At 53.0% G+C, this 17992-nt stretch overlaps 1 protein-coding gene across 1 annotated transcript in view; it reads left to right on the top strand.

The window, feature by feature from the left end:
* The first annotated feature begins 328 nt into the window (after window positions 1–328).
* Window positions 329–17992, top strand: part of IGSF5 (immunoglobulin superfamily member 5) — a 31013-nt gene continuing 13349 nt past the window's right edge. Inside the window, exons 1-5 of the mRNA XM_037524777.2 lie at window positions 329–432; window positions 2100–2155; window positions 8595–8672; window positions 12185–12505; window positions 15075–15365. Coding sequence (XP_037380674.1) covers window positions 329–432; window positions 2100–2155; window positions 8595–8672; window positions 12185–12505; window positions 15075–15365 — 850 coding nt within the window. The remainder of the gene's footprint in view (window positions 433–2099; window positions 2156–8594; window positions 8673–12184; window positions 12506–15074; window positions 15366–17992) is intronic.

The following is a 17992-nucleotide window of genomic DNA, read 5'->3' as shown; positions in this document are numbered from 1 at the left end:
GTCTGTTCTGCCAGAAGAACACAGTGGCGTGGACGCCATGGGCGAGCTCTGAATTGACCCCACCTTTGCAGCACCCCCTCCTGAGTGCGGCTGAAACCTGGCAGGAGGGACATCGTGCCTGTCGCTTGTCACTCTGCAGGCACGGGGAGGCCTTCCTGGCGGGTCCTCCCCTCCCACGAGGTTGTTAAAACAGTTTCGCTCAGCTGGCAGCACCAGGCCTGGAACCAGGAGGGTGCAAGGTGCTGTGGGGTTGGAAGGCTGAGGGGCCACCAGCAGGACCATAGGGTCTTCAGGAGAGAGCGCAGCTCTGGCTGGCAGCCGGCAAGCAATGGGGCCCCAGCCCTACACCCCCAACTTCAGAGAGTTCCCTATACCCCTGCCCCACACAGGACGGCCTCCCCTGCTGTCCATTCCCACCATGGTGGTGCATTGGTACGGCCTATGGACCTCCATGGCCGCAAGGAGGTCCCCAGTGTCCATGGCCACCTGGGGTTCACTCTGGTGCTGCCTCGTCGCAGTATCTCTGGGGTAATTTTGCTGCCCTAAAGTCTCCTGTGCTCTGCCTGTTGGTCTCCCCACTGTGGCTGCCGCGGTCACTGATCTTCCCAGCAGGACTCCTGGGGCCTGCGCTGCCTGCTCCCGTCTAGCCGGGAGGCTGTCCTCGTCCTGAATGATGATGAAAACTGCAGGCAGCACAGGGTGCTGCCCCGCCTGCACAGTAAGTCCTGGGGTCACGAGAAAGACTCTCTCTCCTGTCAGGTGGAGGTTTGTGGTGTGCGAGGACCACAGGGCTTGGCAGTGCAGCCTTAACAGCATTCCTCTCTTTAAAGAGCAACTTCCAGCTTTTATGTTTTCCTGGATTTTCTAATTTTTCCAGCATGAATATGTATCACTTTTGTGATAAAGAGAATATTAGAAGCTATTCATTAAAAATTCATAATGCTTATCTAGGGCCTCCCCTGGTGGCGCAGCGGTTGAGCGCTGGGCTGCGAAGCTGCCCGCAGCCTCCGCAGCGCCGGTTCGATCCCCGGCTGCTCCCCGGCCACCGGAGGAGGGTCCCACATGGCGCGCAGACCTCTCCTGCCGCCCGCTGCTCCCCTCAGCAGTGTACTTCGGTCCTTCTGCCTGCTCTGCTCCCCGCTCTGGCTATGGTGAATTCTCTCACCCTCCCGCACTGCTGACTGTACCCAGTGCTTGTATAAATAAATAAATCTTTAAAAAAAAATTCATAATGCTTATCTAGAGTGATATGGACGTTACAAATGGTTTTTATTTTCTTCTTCATATTAGGCTGAGCCTAGAGGGGACCTGCTGTTTCTATAAGTAGGAAGCAGCAAAACCTGCTTTTAATATTCCCTAACTATTCTGCAGAGATCATTCCCCTTGTACACTTAAATTCTTCACAGAGCCCTGTGAAAGGATTTTTTAAAAGAGATTTATTTATTTATTCATACAAGAGCTGGGGTACAGGCCAGCAATGTGGGGGGGGGCGGTGAGAAGATTCACCAGAGACAGAGCGGGGAACAGAACAGGCAGACTGACTGAAATACACTGCTGAGGGGAGCAGCGGGCGAGCCAGGAGAGGTCTGCCGCACCATGTGGGCCACCTCCCTGGCCAGGGATCGAACTTGTGCTGCAGTGGCTGCAGATTGCTTCATAGTGCAGTGCTTACCCCCTTGTGCCACCAGGGAGGCCCCTGTGAAAGGATTTTTTAAAAAGATAAAATATGACCTGTTTGTCTTATATAATATATATATTGATATTCTCATATAAATTTAAAATGAACATGTGTCTAAGATGTTAACTCATTAAGCAACGAGGAAACCAACAAGATGTTATAGCAGATTCAATGGCAAATTCAAAGAACACACATACACACCATTGTGAATTCTGAAAAATTTATAAATAGATGCAAAATTAGTCAATCTCTGAGGAGCAAATATCAGCTGCATCTTTACCAAAGCTCATTTACATCTCTAAGTACTAGACTCAAGTATGATCATTGATTTCTTACAACTCCAGAGAAGCAGAAGATGCATCTGTAAAATGAGACTGGTTCGTGCAGGTGGGGGCCAAGAAGTCCCCCCCTCTGCCAACAGCAAGGTGGACATCCAGTTATCCAAGCCTGAAGCCCGAGAGCTGCAGAGCTGGTGGCGTACGTCCTTGTCCGAATCCCAAGTCCTGAGAACCAGGAGTCCAAGTGCAGGTGGACAGCGGCGTCCCAGCCATGGCAGCCAGGCAGAGAGAGAATCTGCCCTCCCTCGTCCACCCCTCTGCTCAGCCCCCTGGGCTGGGTGAGACCCACCCACCTCTGGGAGGGCCATTGACTCTCCTGGTGTACTGAGCCGATTAGCCAACAATAAAACAATGAACCAGGTCAAAAAATTGAAGCACTCAGTAGACATGTCTCCAAAGAAGACATCCAGAAGGACAGGAGGCCCACGAGAAAGTGCTCACCATCCCTCATCATCAGGGAAATGCAAACCACAGGCTGAAACACAAGATGATCCAGCTCTCCTACTCCTGGGCATGTAGCTGAAGAAAGCAAGACGTGGCTATGTTCACTGCAACACTGTTTACGATAAGCAAGGTACCGAGACAATCCAGAGGCGTGGAGAGAGTGTTGTAGGAATGAATTCCATTCTTTTCCCCAGGCAGAGGAAGAACAAGCGGTACTTCAGGAATGGTGAGGCCAGGAGAAGCTTTATGACTCATACATTAGGTCCCAGACTGGGGAGCCCCGTAAGGTCTGAGCACCCATTTAAAGACCAAGGGTGCCTTTTATACACACCGTGTTCACATCTGTTACATGGATAGCATCGTTTTTCAGCAGACACGACCATTTGCGGCAAAGTCCCCAGACAAGGGGGCAAGCCAAGGGGGGAAAGATGCAGGCATTCGGGGGATGGCCTTGGAGAGGGAGAGCAGCTTGGCCCCCTGCCTCACCTTGTAGATGAGAGTGCTGAGGGCCCGGCCATGAATCTTGAGAGGGAAGGAGCTGTAAGTCAGCAAACTTGTTGATGACGCCTGCATTGGAGTGTTCATTGCACCTGGGCTGGAAGTGCTGCTGGAATCTTTATTATAGTCATTTGGTCAATAATACATTTTCTCATCAGGAGGACTGGTATGTGTACATGATGGAATACTACTCAGCAATAAAAAAGACAAACTGTCGCTTTGCCATTTGTGACAACTGGAGGGCATGATGTTAAGTGAAATTAGTCAGAAGGAGAAAGACAAACACCAGATGGTTTCACTCCCGTGTGGAATGCGGAGAAGCAAAGCAAAGGAACAGATGAAACTAAATCAGAACAAACCCTTGGAGTCTGACTGTAGAACTGAGGCCACAGAGAGGGAGGGTAAAGGGGGAAGCAAAGGGAAGAGGGGCCCGTGGGCTGGGGAGGGGGTGGCTGGGTGGGGGGGTGTGGTGACACACACCTGAAGAGGCGGGACCCTGCACCTCCGAATCACACACGTGTTGTAAACCAGCATCACCTCAATGAAAATATTACTAGTAAAATAGGTGACACCTTCAGGAGGTGCTCCTCAGACAGACTCAGAAATAAGGCTTTTTCTAAAAAAAATTTTAATTTTATCTATTTTTACATCAGTCTTCATTTTTATACAATACAGGCTTTATCATCTCAGGCATAGTCCCCCTGAAATTCCCACCACCGAGTCACCCGTGCACCGTCACCACCGTCCCGTGTGCTCTTCCCGCCCCTGCTTTGATACAACGCCCTCCGCTCCCCACCACCTGCAGAATGTCTCTGGTTTATAGTTGCTTGTTGATTTTGATGTTTACTTTATTATAATTACTTTTTCCCCCGATCCCTTACTTGGATCCCCTACATTCCTCCTATAAGAGAAACCATCCGGTATTTTTCTTTTTCTTTCCGACTTATCAGAAATAATGTTTGATCAGCTCTCGGGACGTCTGTGTCCGGTCCTGTGGACACGCACATGTAGCCGTCGCAAGGAATTTCCAAGGCACAAACACAGCTCGGCCTTACTAAGTCACATAACCCCAGACTCTTCTGTGTCTATTTCAAAGTTTTTCCTGCGCTCCCTGGCATCCCTTTTTATGTCTGTAGATAAAAACTAGGCTCTGGACTGTGCTTGGTCTGGACCCTGCCTCCCCTTTAGGCTCATCCAAGATCCCCTGTTACTTCCCACCTCTGCATTCAGCTCCCACGAGACTCTTTGAACTCCCTCAGGTGTACCAGGCCCCTGGCACCCGAGATGCTCAGGGGCTCACTAGCCGCAGTTGTTTCCTCTGCCCAGGAGGTGCCCCTGCACCCCACCTCCCACCCAACTCACCCACTCCCCATCTGAGCTCAAACCCAGTTTCTTCAGGGACTTCCCCCATCCCTTAATCAAAGCTGCCTGCAGAACTTCTCCACAATTGGAATTAGAATGTGACGATGTTTGATGTAAATTTAAACTCTGTGATTTTAAAATAGCCTGGTCTAAAAATATTAATAAAATCTCTTTAAGTTTAAACTTTGAAATAATGCAAACCTCCCAGGTTCAAAAAACATCCCACACAATGTCAGAGCTGCATTTCCGATGACTTTTGTGTGGTTTTCCCATCTTGTCCCAGGGCTGGCCCCTGGGTAACTGGTCCCCAGATTTGGGGTTGGGCGGGTGCCCTCTGGGGGCGGGGGCTGGGGGGCTTGGTTATTATTGACCATGCAGTGTCATCAAGGCACCGCCAGGGGTCAGACTGCCCATCCCAAAGGAGGCCGCTTCGGCAGGAGGTTATTTAAGCTGAAAATAATGGAGAACAAGACACCAGACAGAGCCCGTGCTCCCCTATTTTGTTCCAGGAGAGAGCATATTTTGGGGGGCATATTCTGATCCCCTTCAACTGGAAGGCACAGACTTTTCCCCTCTGTATTCGCCTCCGGGTGTTCCTCTGAATCTATGACCCACACCTTCTGTTGCTGCCTGTCAGGTGCACATGCCCTGGACTTGAGGCCCCGGCAAGATTCAAATGCAGTGGGGGGCAGTGGAGGCCTGTCCCTATGGGACGCGCCTGTGAGGCGGACAGTTAACATGGTCCTGCTTTCAGGAGATGGTCTTTTTCGGAAATGGCTGGTGCACCTATGTCTCTTCCAAGGAGCTGCCGGTGGGGAGCAGAACCCCCAGAAGACAACCCAGAGATGACTCAGTTCTGGGCAAACACTCCACAGCAACTGGTGCCACCCCACCTTTGGGTGGCCACATTCCAGGGCCTGCACCCTTAGGCCTGTTTTTCTTTTTCACAAAAGAACCTGTTCTTGGATGTGGCCGTGCCTGGCTGGGCGAGGAACCGGCTTCCCCGGTCTGGGGCTGGGGCCGTGCCGGCGGCGGGGAGCAAGGTCGGCCAGGGCATCCAGGCAGGAAGGGTTGTAGCCTCGGGCTGGTGGAGGAGACGAGCCGCTGCGCGGGCTGAGGACAGCCGGGCCGGGGAGGCAGCCTGGCACCCAGCCCCAGCGGGACTGGCTAACGATTAACAGGGACTGTGCAGCTCCGGGCACATGGGCCCGTGACGGTGGGGCCACCTCTGTTTGCAGCCTGGTCGTGACGCCACAGAGCCATTTCGTGAGGAACTTCCTGTTAGCGTGAGGCTGGTTTTGGTTTCTTTGGTGGCCGGAGAGCAGCTGATTCCGCTTGGGTGGAGCGAGGACAGAGGCCAAGAAGCCCTCAGGCAATGGGGAGCCTTTGCTGAAGCCCTGAGGAGCAGACTGACCGGCCAGGTAAGACTCTCCGGGGTGTGGCCTGTCCTACTCTCTTGGGGGTTTCTCCACCGTGTCGGGCTCTCAGGAGAGACCTCTCAGAAGGCCGGTTAGCAGGCCGCTGGGGAAAGTGCTGGGCCTCACACACAGGCTCTTTGTTTCCGGACTTCCACAAAGTTAAAAATTAAAAGAGCAGGCTGGTCGTAGAGCACAGGAATGCGGGGTGGTTTCTCCCCAAGTGGGCCTCCCCTTCACAGTGATGGGGTGTCAGGACGCTGTGGAAGCTGAGGCTCGGCCGGAACTGGAGGGGAAGGTCTGAAGGCCGGGCATCGCCCAGCTTCACGCCCATTTTCAGGCAGACTTTGAAAGGCTGTTTGTCGCTGCTGCCGACGGGAAGGCCTCCAGGGTTGCTCAGCGTCCAGAGGTGCAGCCCAACTTGCTCTGGCGGGAAGTATTGGGGTGGGATATTGGGGTGCGCTGAGCTGCCTTCTCACTCCTGTCCAGGTTTGCAAGAGCTGGGTTTGCTGTGGCACAGGGGATGCCTGGGTCGGGCCTTCTGCTCAGTCATCTCCATGCAGGCACCTTGGGGTGTCAGGGTATCAGGCTCTTCCCAAGAACCTGAAATAGGGGTTTGTGAGTGGGGTAATTCAGTGAGGTGTGTTCCTCCTGAGAAGATCAGCTTGGGGGGTGCAGGCAGACATCTGTGTTTGCCCTGCTGGGGCTTCAGGAATCCAGGGGGTTCTGTCCTGTCTGTTTAAATATATTTAAGATTACACAGCAGAAGATGTTGCGATGGTGACTTTGCAGTTTTTCAACCCAAAGTGGGTCATTTGAGTCTTAGATATGAATGAGACCTTTGACCTCAGGGACCTGTCAGGCTAGCCCCTGGGGGTCGGACCCTGAAATAGCAGTAGAGGCGGCTCAGTCAGGAAATCAGCTCCAGGGCAGCACTTCCCGTGTCTGAGGTCACTTACCACCGGTCGCTAGTCGGCCCACCCAGGCGTGCTGCCCAGAGAGGGAGGCAGACCCTCACCCGGGGCAGGGGCAGCGGCCGCTCGGAGCACTTGATGAGTAAGCTGGGCCTCATCCTCAGCGGACTCAGCGAGGTTATCAGCAACGGGGTGGGGTTCCTCGGGGGCCCTGAGCTTGGCTGCCGTGTCAGTCACCTGGTCCATGCTTCGAGCTTCTGGTAAAGCGTGTAGCCTCGGATGACCCGGGCTTGTCCTGCGCTGTCAGCTTGGGTCTGCCTGGAGGTGACGGTGGAGCTGTCAGCTGGTCCTGGCCGACCGTGGAATCCTGAGAACTAGTCAAGGCTTATGGGGTGCTTCAGCCCTGGGGGTCTTGGCTGGGCCTCGGGAGGCTGTGACTTCAGGCCGGTGCGTGCAGCTGCGGGATCCGAGGGGCGTGTTTCGGGCATCGTGGGGTCTGCGTTAGGTTTCTCCGAGGGGTGAGTTTCCACAATGGGTGGTGCCTCGGCAGACACTTTGGCTTCATGTTGGACCACCTGTTGGGGAGTTCAGCCGGGAAACAAAGAGGTGGGAACCCCACGTTCCTTCCTGCCGGCTGTGAATGCCAGTGACCCTCAACGTAAGGTGGACGCCACGGCCTGTGCTCCTGGGGGTCCCTCACCTGTTGGCTTATTCAGCAACTTGAACGCGGTGCTCCATGGGCTGGGCCTCGTGTCTGCTTTAGTTCTGTGTCTCCGCTCATGGGTCTGCCCTGCAGGGAGGTCCCCCAGTCTTTGGGACAGGGGACTGGTCAGTGTCCACATGGCGTCCTGCTGGCACGTGGTGCCCCAAGTTTTGGAGGAAAAGGGTGGATTCCCCCAGCGGGCCATGAGAACGTGTGGCTGTCAGAGTGCTGTGTGGGTGTGAAAATGGCCAGCCGTGGTGCCCTGCACGTCGGTGGTGGACGGCCTGTTTGAAAAGAAGAGCCCCTTTTTGTGCCCAGTCATGGCATGTTTGGGGGTGACTGCAACCTCCAGGGATGGGAAGTGCTAGAGACCACCTTGGAGGGGCCTGACCTGGAGAGGAAGGTGAGGATGAGCAGAAAGAACGTGAGCAAGGGCGTTACCAAGGAGCAGCGGGGTTGGAAGGAGGGGCTGGGAGCTGTACACGACAGAGCCCCCTGTGACCCCAGGGGCAGGAAGGCCTCACTCCGTTTGCCCGGGCCTCCCTGCCTCTGACCCCCCACTCTGCCCCAGCTCCAGAGCCCTCTCTGCAGCTCCTCAAACATGCCAGGCCTGGTCCTACCCCAGGGCCTTTGCACCTGCTGTTCCTGCTTAGTAAGCTCTCCTGAAGTCTCCTGTGACTGTGCTTCACCTTCTCAGGGTGCCTCTGTCCTCCCCATTGAAGCGCTGACTGGCACCCCTGTGCACACGCCCCTCACAAGGCTCCTCCCTGTTCTGTTTCTCTCTAGACCTCTCGCCTCCTCCTAATAGACCTCGTGCCTGTTTCCTCATTTTGTTGCCTGTTTTCCCTTTAAAATATAAGTTGGTTGTGGGCAGCATCTTCCCCTCGATGACTAGAGCCACGTGGAATTGAAGAGGGGTCAGCCCACATGCCTGTGGCAGCCTGGTGTGGTCTGGTGTGGTCTGGTGTGGCCTGGCGCACCACGTGCTCCCCACCTTCTGCAGAGGCGGAGGGCGAAAGCCTCAACACCGTGATCCCCGCAGGAGCGGGCACCAGCAATGGGCCACAATGACAGTTCGGATTTGTGGCTCACCCAGAGTTTCTGATTCTGCAGGTCTGAGACGGGCACAAGATGTCACTTCTCTGGCGAGTCCCGTGGGCTGGTGCTGCCGACAGTGCCCTCAGCGGACATGGGCGCTGGCCGGAGCTGCTCCTGATGGACTTGCCCCCCCATGTCTTCCAGGTCAGGAAGGACATGAGCAGATGGAGGGCCGCCGGACTGGCATCTGGGCAGCGCTGGCCGTCCTGCTGGGGCTGGCAGGTAGGGATGGCTGATGGCCGTGGGGTGTGGGACCCAGAGGGGCTGCCACAAACTCCTTCCTTGGTCACTTCCCACTCAGCCCCCTTGCCATGTGACTTGCCCTGTGGGTGCCATTTTCTGCTATGGTGACTCAATTTCAAATGTGGGGTGTCCTCAATGCATTAGCTTCCGAGTCCTTTTCACTGGGGTTTGCCCCCGGTGCCTTCCCGCAGCCACTGCTCTGGGTGACACGTCCTGCCCCAGCCTGTTTTTCCTTCTCCTCTGCATCTCTCTGGCCTGCAGGGAAGACCAGCTGGGCGTCACCTCCCCGCCAAGCCTCCCTGACTTGGCGGCTTTTGGGGGTGCCCATCCCAATTCCCACTTAATGTCAGAGTGAGGGGCCACTGCTTATCTGGGAGCCATTCCGGGTGTGAGATGGGGCAGCATCTCGCCATCAGACTGCGGGGCAGGGGCCGTGCACAGAGGGACCTCAAAGCCCGGATGGCGCTGGTGTGGGGCTCCCTGACTTTCGGCGGGTCGTGTCACGCCAGGTTGCTGGTCTCATTCTCCCCAGTACATTTCAAGCTCCTCGCGGTCGCTCCTCATTTCCCACCTGGGTGCCGCTGGGCTCCGCAGCCATGCACAGGACGCCCTGCAGAGGCGCAGGCCTCGTCCGGCCGCAGAGCACGCCCGCAAGGTGCCGCCCCAGTCACCCCTTGTTCTGACTTGAATCTCACAACACGTCTCGTTTATTCTGTACTTTGTATGCATATCAACTCCCAGGCGACTAGATGCTTAAAAAGTAATTCTCCAATAGCCTGGGGAAATCAATACAATAAAAATAAAACAGAATCCGTGGCACCGGGCTGGAGGCGCCCCAGGAAGGACGGCGTGTGGGTGCGCCTGGGCTCTGGCACCGGATGGTGCTGGGGTATCTGGGCCGCTGCATAGCGAGGGAGGGAGCTCCGCCCCGGCCCCTGCCAGCCTGGCTCAACGCAAGGGGAGTGGTCCAGATGCCCCATTTCAGGGCTTTAGTGGGGACGGATGAACTCAGGGATGAACTCATGGTCTTTCTGAGACACTTCCTGAAGTGCTGATTTAAGGCAAGGATGGCTTCGGGGGAGACCCGAGGATGGCTAATGAGGGGGCGCGGGGAGAGCCTTGTGGGCAGATTCTAGAATGCTCTCCCCAGGACAGGGGGTCCACTGGAAAAAAGCCGAGCCCCAGAACCTTCATCTTAGAAAGTCCCAGGGTAGAGACACCTGGGTTTGGGGACTTGGCTTTGCACAGAGAAGGGAGCTCCGGGGCACCCAGGGGCTCCTGGCAGCCCCTCCCGCAGTGTTCCGCCAGAAGGCAGCATCCATCAGTGAGGACCCGTTTCCCTGCGGTGACGAGCAACACCAGGCGCAGCCCCTGCACGCAGAGCTTGGCCCCTCAGGGGAGATGGGCTTTCACTGTCAGCCGCGGCCGTCACAACTGCACCAACTAGGAAGCCTGTTGTAGCATAATTTGCTCTAAGAGGGGTGGCCTGGGCAGGAGCCGAGGAGCACACGGGACTGGCAGGCTGGTCGCTGCCCGCGCACAGGCCCGGGGTGGGGCGGAGAGAGCGGGTGCTCTGTCGGTGGGCGAGGCCCGCAGCAGCATGCAGAGTGGGGGACAAAGTGAAGCTGGGGGGATGTTCGTGTGAGATAGAGGCGGGTCTCCAGCGGGGATAACGCTCAGGATTCTCTGGTCTTCATCCTGAACTGGAAACATTTTGCACGTCTGGGGTGCGGGGGAAGGAGGCAGGGCCGGGGCTCCCAACCACGCAGGTGTGCTGGCGGCCGCGTGGAGAACAGGCTCAGGGCCCTGGTGCCCCGGTGGTGGCGCTGGCACTTCCCGCTGTCCCCAAGACTAGCCAGGCAGCTCAGACGGGCCTGGGGACCCCCATCCTTCGCCTCACCCCAGATGAGTCTCGCGTCACCTTCTCCTCAGAGCACTGCTCTTGCCCGCCTGCTGCTTTATTTCTCTTGCTGTCTTTCCATTTCTACTCATTTCCAGTGCCAGGTAAGAGGTGAGAGAAGGTGGGGCCTACAGGGGCAGTGAGGATGCCAGAAAAGAGGGGAGTGGACAGCGGAGGGGTCCCCGCCCCCACGCCGTGGGGGCAAGCAGCTGCCCTTCTGGGGAGCCAGTGCAGGAGAATGGTCTTCATACTCAGGGTCAGTGTAGGAGGCCTGGGGGCTTCGGGGGGCAGGGGAGCTGGCAACAGTGCCCCAGCAATGTCAGGCTGGCAGGCGCCAGGCAGAGGCCAGGCTGGGGCTGCGGAAGGGAGGCTCTGGGGTCCTGCTGGAGGAGGCGGGAGTGTGAGGAGAACCTTGCAGCAGGTAAACTCCGGGCTGGACCTGGTGTTGGGTGACGGGGCTGGTGGCTGAGGGTGTTGCTAGGAGAGGTGCTAGGTCGTTCCCTGCTCCTCATTTGCCTCTGCTGAGAGAGGACAGAGGGGAAAGGGTGTTGTGCTCTGTGCACGGGCCTCGTTACAGTTTCTCCTGCTTGTTCCGTGTCGGGCAGGTGGCACCCCTGGCTGATAAGATGCAGGTGAGAGAGGAAGGAGACGCCAGGGCCTCATGGGGCCAGAAATTCAGCTTCTGACTCAGAGGCAGGGCTGCGGGGGAGTGACCCGTGGCGCCAGCATGCTTCACGGGTAACGAGGTCAGGGGCATTTTGGTGCCCAGGATTTGGGACTTTCCATCCGGTCCCTCCCGCCTCCCCTTCTCCTCCCAGCTGCCCGGCAAGGCCTGCAGATTGCGGGGATTCTTGGTGACTCCGCAGCCCACGGGGCATGTGGAGGCCGACTGAGCACACAGTGTCCTGCGGGGAAGCAGGCTGCCTGGCGTGGCGCTTGAAGGCCCCTGGTGGCAGAGGGGTCCACTTATTCTGTGCCATTCCCTCCCCCTGAGCTCCCTGCAAAGCCGGCCCGGGTCCCACCCTCCTTGTGTGCTCCCGCCAGCCCCCTGGCCTTGTCCCCGAGCCCTAGCCCCAGCATCGGGGTGGGGAAGAGCATTGTCATAGTGGAGAGATGACCACACGGCGGTCTGTGTCCCGGGGTGCAGAATTGGCTGCTTCTTCCTCTTGCCCTTCTTCCCAAGATGCAGTTCAGGGCTGGTGGGCAGAGCCGAGCGGCCGCAGCTTCTCTGGCATCTCTGGGAATCCCTTGTGACTTCCCTTCTCAGGCTTTTTCCTTAAAAAAAAAAAAAAAAAACCCAAAACACCAACAAACGCAGAACAATGAGATCCTCGGGCCAGAGAGGCTGCCCAGGGGTGAGGGAGAAGGTCGAATCTTGGTTGTTTTTTAGAGTCCGTCCGTCTCTCTCATGCTCAGAGGCAACCGAGGAGTCGTGGCCACGTTCACCCAGACTCGGAACGAGGCTTGCTCACTTCTGACCTCTACCGAGCCCTCGCCGGCCCCCCGGGGGTGACAGCTGCCAGCACAGATGGGCCTCACTGTGCGCCCCTGGGACAGTCACTCACCGCCTCGGGGGCTGGTTGTCTTCCAGCTTGCGGATCCGGCTACCAGATCGTCGAAGGCCCCCGGAATGCCACGGTGCTGGCGGGCTCGCAGGCCCGCTTCAACTGCACCGTGTCGCAGGGCTGGAAGCTCATCATGTGGGCGCTGAATGGGGTGGTGGTCCTGAGTGTTACGCCCTCGGGGCCCATCAACACCAGCGAACGCTTCACCTCCGCCAGCTACGACGAGGTGGGCGGCAACATCATCTCCGAGATGCTCATCCACGACGTGCAGCTCAGCGACACGGGGCACATTAGGTGCAGCCTCCAGAGCAGCGACCGGGTTGGGGACGCCTTCCTGTCCGTCCAAGGTGAGAGTGCCCGGGACTGCAGGGGACATTTGGGGCCGCTGGGTTAAGTGTCGGGGACGGAAGGGACGTCTGGTGCCACACTGGGCTGCACCCTCAGGTGGCGTTATGCTTAGAATTCCTCTGAAAGGACTAAGGTTTCTTTTTAAAATTTATTTCTCCCCTCCCCTCCCTCCCTTCTCTCCCTCTTTGTTTTCCTTTTTCTCTTATTAAGACTCTTGAAGACAGTTTTAATCACTTTCCCACCTGGACTATTTCATAACCAAAACCTTTTCTGGAAACGTATCCTGGGATTCCTCTGGGTCAGTTTCACAGCAGTTGACAGTTCTTGCTGTTTCTCCAGGGTCTCATGTTCTTCTCTACTTCTGTGCCATCCTTCATGAGCAACGTTGACTCACACTTTCACGTTTTCCTCTTTCCCAATGAATTCCCCCAATCTGGTACCCTGCCCTGGCCCCAGCGGTCTTCATACACGAAGGTGTGTGTGCCCTAAACACATGAAGTCTTCTAGAGAAAAGAGACGAGCAAACAAAATTTTTAATAATGGGTAATCACATTTTTTCATTTTAAAGGTAATTTTGAGGGGCGCAAGAGGTCATGCCACAGAGTTAGAAAAAAAGGATGTTTTTTAGGACGTTGTTAGCAAAGTCAAATAATTTTGCATTCCCTAAAACTGTGATACTATATTATTTGCAGGTGCATTGAGCTAGTAGGGCTCCTGATTCCTACTGCCACGTTTCTTACATGGCCACCCTCTGGCTTTCTGGTTTTTCCTTCTGTCTATTCACTTGCTCTTCTTGGAGAAAGTCCTGAAGAATTTGATCTATATTTATGTTACTATCAAATCAAATTTGATAACATTTGATGGAGACACGTCTACCTATTTCTATTTGCATTTATAAAGAATTTGTCTAACTTGTCTTTATTTTTGTGTCTTTTACTCTGCATGGCTTAATTAGTTATTTTCCCCTTTTCATTGTGTCTGTATTGCATGATAGATGCTAACTAAGCCTAGCGTGCTCATCAGTTGACAGTGTATATAAAGGAAGTCGTCTCCTGCATGCCTTAAACTTACACAGTGACATATGTCAATTGCAAAACAAATTCCAAAAGCAGCAACGTGCCAGGCAGAGCAGTGAATTCTAATCTAACAGAGTGAAAGCTCCTTTATACAGTTTTAGACTCCACAGTGCAACTAAATTTAATATTGTATTAAAGACTATCCATGATTATCAGAACACAGGGCTCCTCAATATTCCAACTATATCTCTGTGAAATCAAATTCTCTTTATTGGCTTTGAACAAAGTAATACATTGCAACAGATTGAATATAGAAGTAGATATGAGAATCCACCAGACATTCTGAAGATTTGCATGAATATAAAACAGTCTTCTTACTGATTTATTTTGATTTAAAGTATTTTTTTCATAAAAAGATGTTAATCTATATTAACAAGTCTGGGGCTATTATTGCTACTTTAAAATAAACATCAGAAAATAAATACATATTTCATTTGAATTTCAAATAGTAAATCGATAGCTATAACCCACAGAAATGAAAGATCATTGAGTCCTCGATGACGTTTTTGACTGTACAATGTTTGAACGCCACCGTTCTGGTCAATCATCTCCGTCAAGAGGGAAAAGACAGAACCTGAACATTTCAGAGACCTGCCCAAGGGGAGGGAAATATTTATGAAAAAGCCAGAAGTGAGATCAGATTTATTGATTCTTAGTCCAGTGTTCTTTCCATTATATTACTCAGCGGGGAACTTTGGGGTAATTTAATGTGAATATATATTAGATTATCTGTCTATCTATCTATCTGGGTCTATTGCATCAAGGCTGTGTCTTTCCCGGGGCCAAGTCTCAGGTTATTTTAGTGATATTAACACACTCAAATATATTTCCAAGTGGGATTTTTACAGTATAAACACTGGCATCTACACATGGGTCCTTAGTAAAAACTCGAACCTATCTAGGTAATATTATCTGATATATGATTTAGGTTAGTTATTTCTATTATTAGAATTCATTTTGCTGTAGCTTGTAACTAGAAAAATATTTTAAGACAATGTCATGGAAAATTATTAGGAAATGTGTGACTCCAATGATAAATAGTGAACCTGACCAATCAAAGTTCTGGAGAGACTTGCTTCCCATGAGGCTCTGAGAGCTGTTCTTACAATGAAATAAATGAAAGGATTATTTCCCTTTTTTCTTTGGCTCCTGGGAACTCAAGACAATTTTGCAATTCCACTTCCATCATCATGGAAGTACAACTTCTGTGGCACCGTCTTTCTCATGTCATCCACATCCTCTTGGATCCTGATGTTTATATTCATTTTCTCTGGAATTAGTGTTTTTTGAGGGAGCAAATTCATCTTCTTTATAAGCCTGGCAGGTATAAATAGAGACAGATGTAACTTACATCTGTTTCTGATAAAGACACAGCCAATTTTGGTTTGGGAAGATCAGGTCTCCTGAAAAGTGAATTCAAGGAAAAGTTAAACAAAACCTGGAAATACAAGGCACGGTCATTCCGACAAATCATTTCTCTTTTCTTCTCCAGTCATGGGGAGCCTGCACATTCCCAACGACAGTCCTGTAGTCAAGGATGAACCTTGTAATGTGACCTGTCGTGCCTCAGGCTGGATCCCCCTCCCGGACATTTCCTGGGAGATTGGGGTTCCTGCGAGCAACGTGAGCTATTTTTCCATCCCGGACCCTGATGACCTTCAAAGCACAGTGAGTGTCCTGATGCTCATGCCCCAGGGCGATGGCATGTTGACCTGTGTGGCTCACTTGAAGGAGCTGCCCGCCCACAAGGCTGTCACTGTCAATCTGACCGTGGTTCCACCGGGTAAGCGAGCACTTTTGCTTTATGTAAATGATTGTTTCATGCTTTTATTTTATGTGTCTTGCTGCTTAATCCACAATGCCCACGAAAATCATAGGGGCACCATGATTTCAAGGAAGGGTGGTGATGGAGACAAGCCACCTGCAGTGTCAGCTTCATAGTCTGCAGTTTTGACTTGCTTTTAAAATTCTATCTTCAAGTGTTTCTCTGTTCTCTACTCATGGATGAATCTTGACAATTATTACCAATCAATTATTATCAAGTTCAAGGACAAATACTTGGATTCGACATTTTCTTCCAACTTGACTGAGTTGCAGCTGGAGATCACCCCCTGGGCCAGTATGGAGTATGGAGAAGCTCTCCATACTAGGGGCTTCAGTTTGGAGCCTCCTTCTGAGGAGGGTTCTCTCTTAGGGCCTCTTAGATGGCTCCAATCTTAGTGGAGTTAGGATGCTTCACAGTGTACCCAGCAAATCTACAGGTATTTGTAAACACCAAGTCCACGTAATTTTTCATGATTAAATGACCCAACTTTAAAGTTTAAGTTCCAGAAACCCTACAGCAGGTTCCCCACAGGAGCCCACGGGGGCACACAGAGCCTGGATGGGCTGAATCACCTGAGCCAATGAGGAGACGTGGGGATGGGGGCTCAGTTTACAAAAGGAACTGGGGGGTGATAGAAATGTGCTGCGATTGGGTCTAGGTCCTAATGAATGGAGCAGCAGGGCCTGGGGGCTTGGTCCAAAGCTTTTCCCACCATGAAAACATATTTACTGAAGGCCTTCCACAGTGCAGAGCAAAGCTCCAGCAAAGCAAGCTAATGATGGCGATGATGCTGGTAATAAAGTAGGACTCCAGAGTCCTCGCAAAGACATGGTTTGAAACTTCTCAAATATTAACCAGAATACCGTGCGCCACAGCCCTATGTGTGGAAGCTGAAGTTGTGTCCGTGGTCGGGTGCAGTGACAGGGGCACTGTGTGGTTTGGAATTTGATGTCTGTGGAGCTAGCAAACGGTGGGAGGTGGCCCCAGCATCTTTAAACTTGTGTCATTTAATCACGAAAAAATCATGTGGACTTGGTGCTTACAAATACCTGTAGATTTGCTGGGTAAACTGGGAAACATCTTAATGTTTGACCCGGAATCTGCTCATGGGTCAAGCGTTCCTCCACTGTGTGATGGCCCCAGACGGTGGAGGAGTGTCCTGAATTGGCAACGCCAAATTCCACACAGAGGTGGCTTCAGCAATGGGAGTTTATTCTCTCACGGTTCTCGAGGCTGGAGATGTGAGATCAAGGTGGGGGCTGAGTCGATCCCTTCTGAGCAGGGGAGGGGGAATCTGTGCTTGCTCTCTAGCTTCTGGTGGTGTGGCGGCCATCTTTGGTTGTCTGGCTCAGATGCTTCACCTGGTGTCTGTCCTCACCCTCACGCGGCACACTCCTGGGTGCGTGGCTATGTCCAAGTTCTTCTTATGAGGACACCAGTTATTGGATTAGGGGCCTGTCCATTCAGTGTGGCCACATCTTAACTAAATTGCATCTACAATACTCTATTTCCATCTGCAAGACCATCTACAATACTCTATTTCCATCTACAAGACTCTCTTTCCAAAGAAGGTCCATTCTGAGGAGTAGGAGTTAGAGCTCCAACAAGAACTTGGGCTCCTGTTAGGACCTGTTCGGCACCTAACCGGTGTCTCCCCAAGATGTTCCAGACTCACTTGGCACATCCCTGATGCAGCCAGGAATCAGTCACTTCCCGCCCAGCTTGCTCTTACACTATTTAAATATGATAAAGCCAGGTGTAAGCTTTGGAAGGGAGATTAAAAAAAATCTCATTAGCACCAAACGGAATGAAATGGACTTTTTAAACCACACTTTTTAACAAGGTAGCAGAGCAACTGAGAGCCCTGGGCTGATGATCAGCGCCCCAGCAGAATGAGTGTTAGAGAGCACTTGCTTGCAGAGCTTCCCTTTGTAGAGGAAAGGCCAGGGGCACTTAATTCCCCGCTCAGGTCTGGTTGAGCTGAGTGCGCCTTAGATGAGGACCAGTGAAGTGAGAGCCAGGGGGATGGTGCTGGGGTCCCAGCCTCACGGGGAGGCAGGCAGGAGCGGCCTGGAGTGGCCTTCAGTGAGTCTGTATCGGACTCATTTGGAAAAGGGTAATTTGCTTCTAAATTATTCATCAAGATCCAGAGCAGCTGGTGGCTGGCTGCCTGGTGTGTGTTTTATGCAAGTTTTAGTGGATGACAACCTCATTACCGAAGCCTCGCCTGACCAGGCTCCAGGGAGCTGGGCATGGCTTTTAAAAAAGGGTTCATGCTAATGGCTTTTAAAATCACCGGCCTTCTCTATCCCAGAGGAAACAGACAGCACGCACGCAGACACACAGGGAGCCATGTTTTTATGACACCTTGTAGGATACAGTGATTTCTGGTTAAATCTCAGTTTTGTGAGAAGTGGCAGTTGCGAGGGCAGCCCGGTGTGAGGAAGTAGTTCTGGGCAAGTTACTTAACCCTCTGTGCCTCAGTTGTCTCATCTGTAACAGTGCCAGCTTCTTAGGGTTGTTGCTGGGTGGGCAGTAGCGTGCAGGACAGTCCTGGCTGGGGAGCTCTGGGCAGGCCAGTGAGC

The sequence above is a fragment of the Talpa occidentalis genome, unplaced genomic scaffold (genome assembly GCF_014898055.3).
Source record: "Talpa occidentalis isolate TD23 unplaced genomic scaffold, MPIMG_talOcc4v2.1 talOcc4.4, whole genome shotgun sequence".
NCBI classification, from domain to species: domain Eukaryota; kingdom Metazoa; phylum Chordata; class Mammalia; order Eulipotyphla; family Talpidae; genus Talpa; species Talpa occidentalis.
Note: the sequence above shows the minus strand (reverse complement) of the source record. Positions and strands in the feature narration are given on the sequence as shown.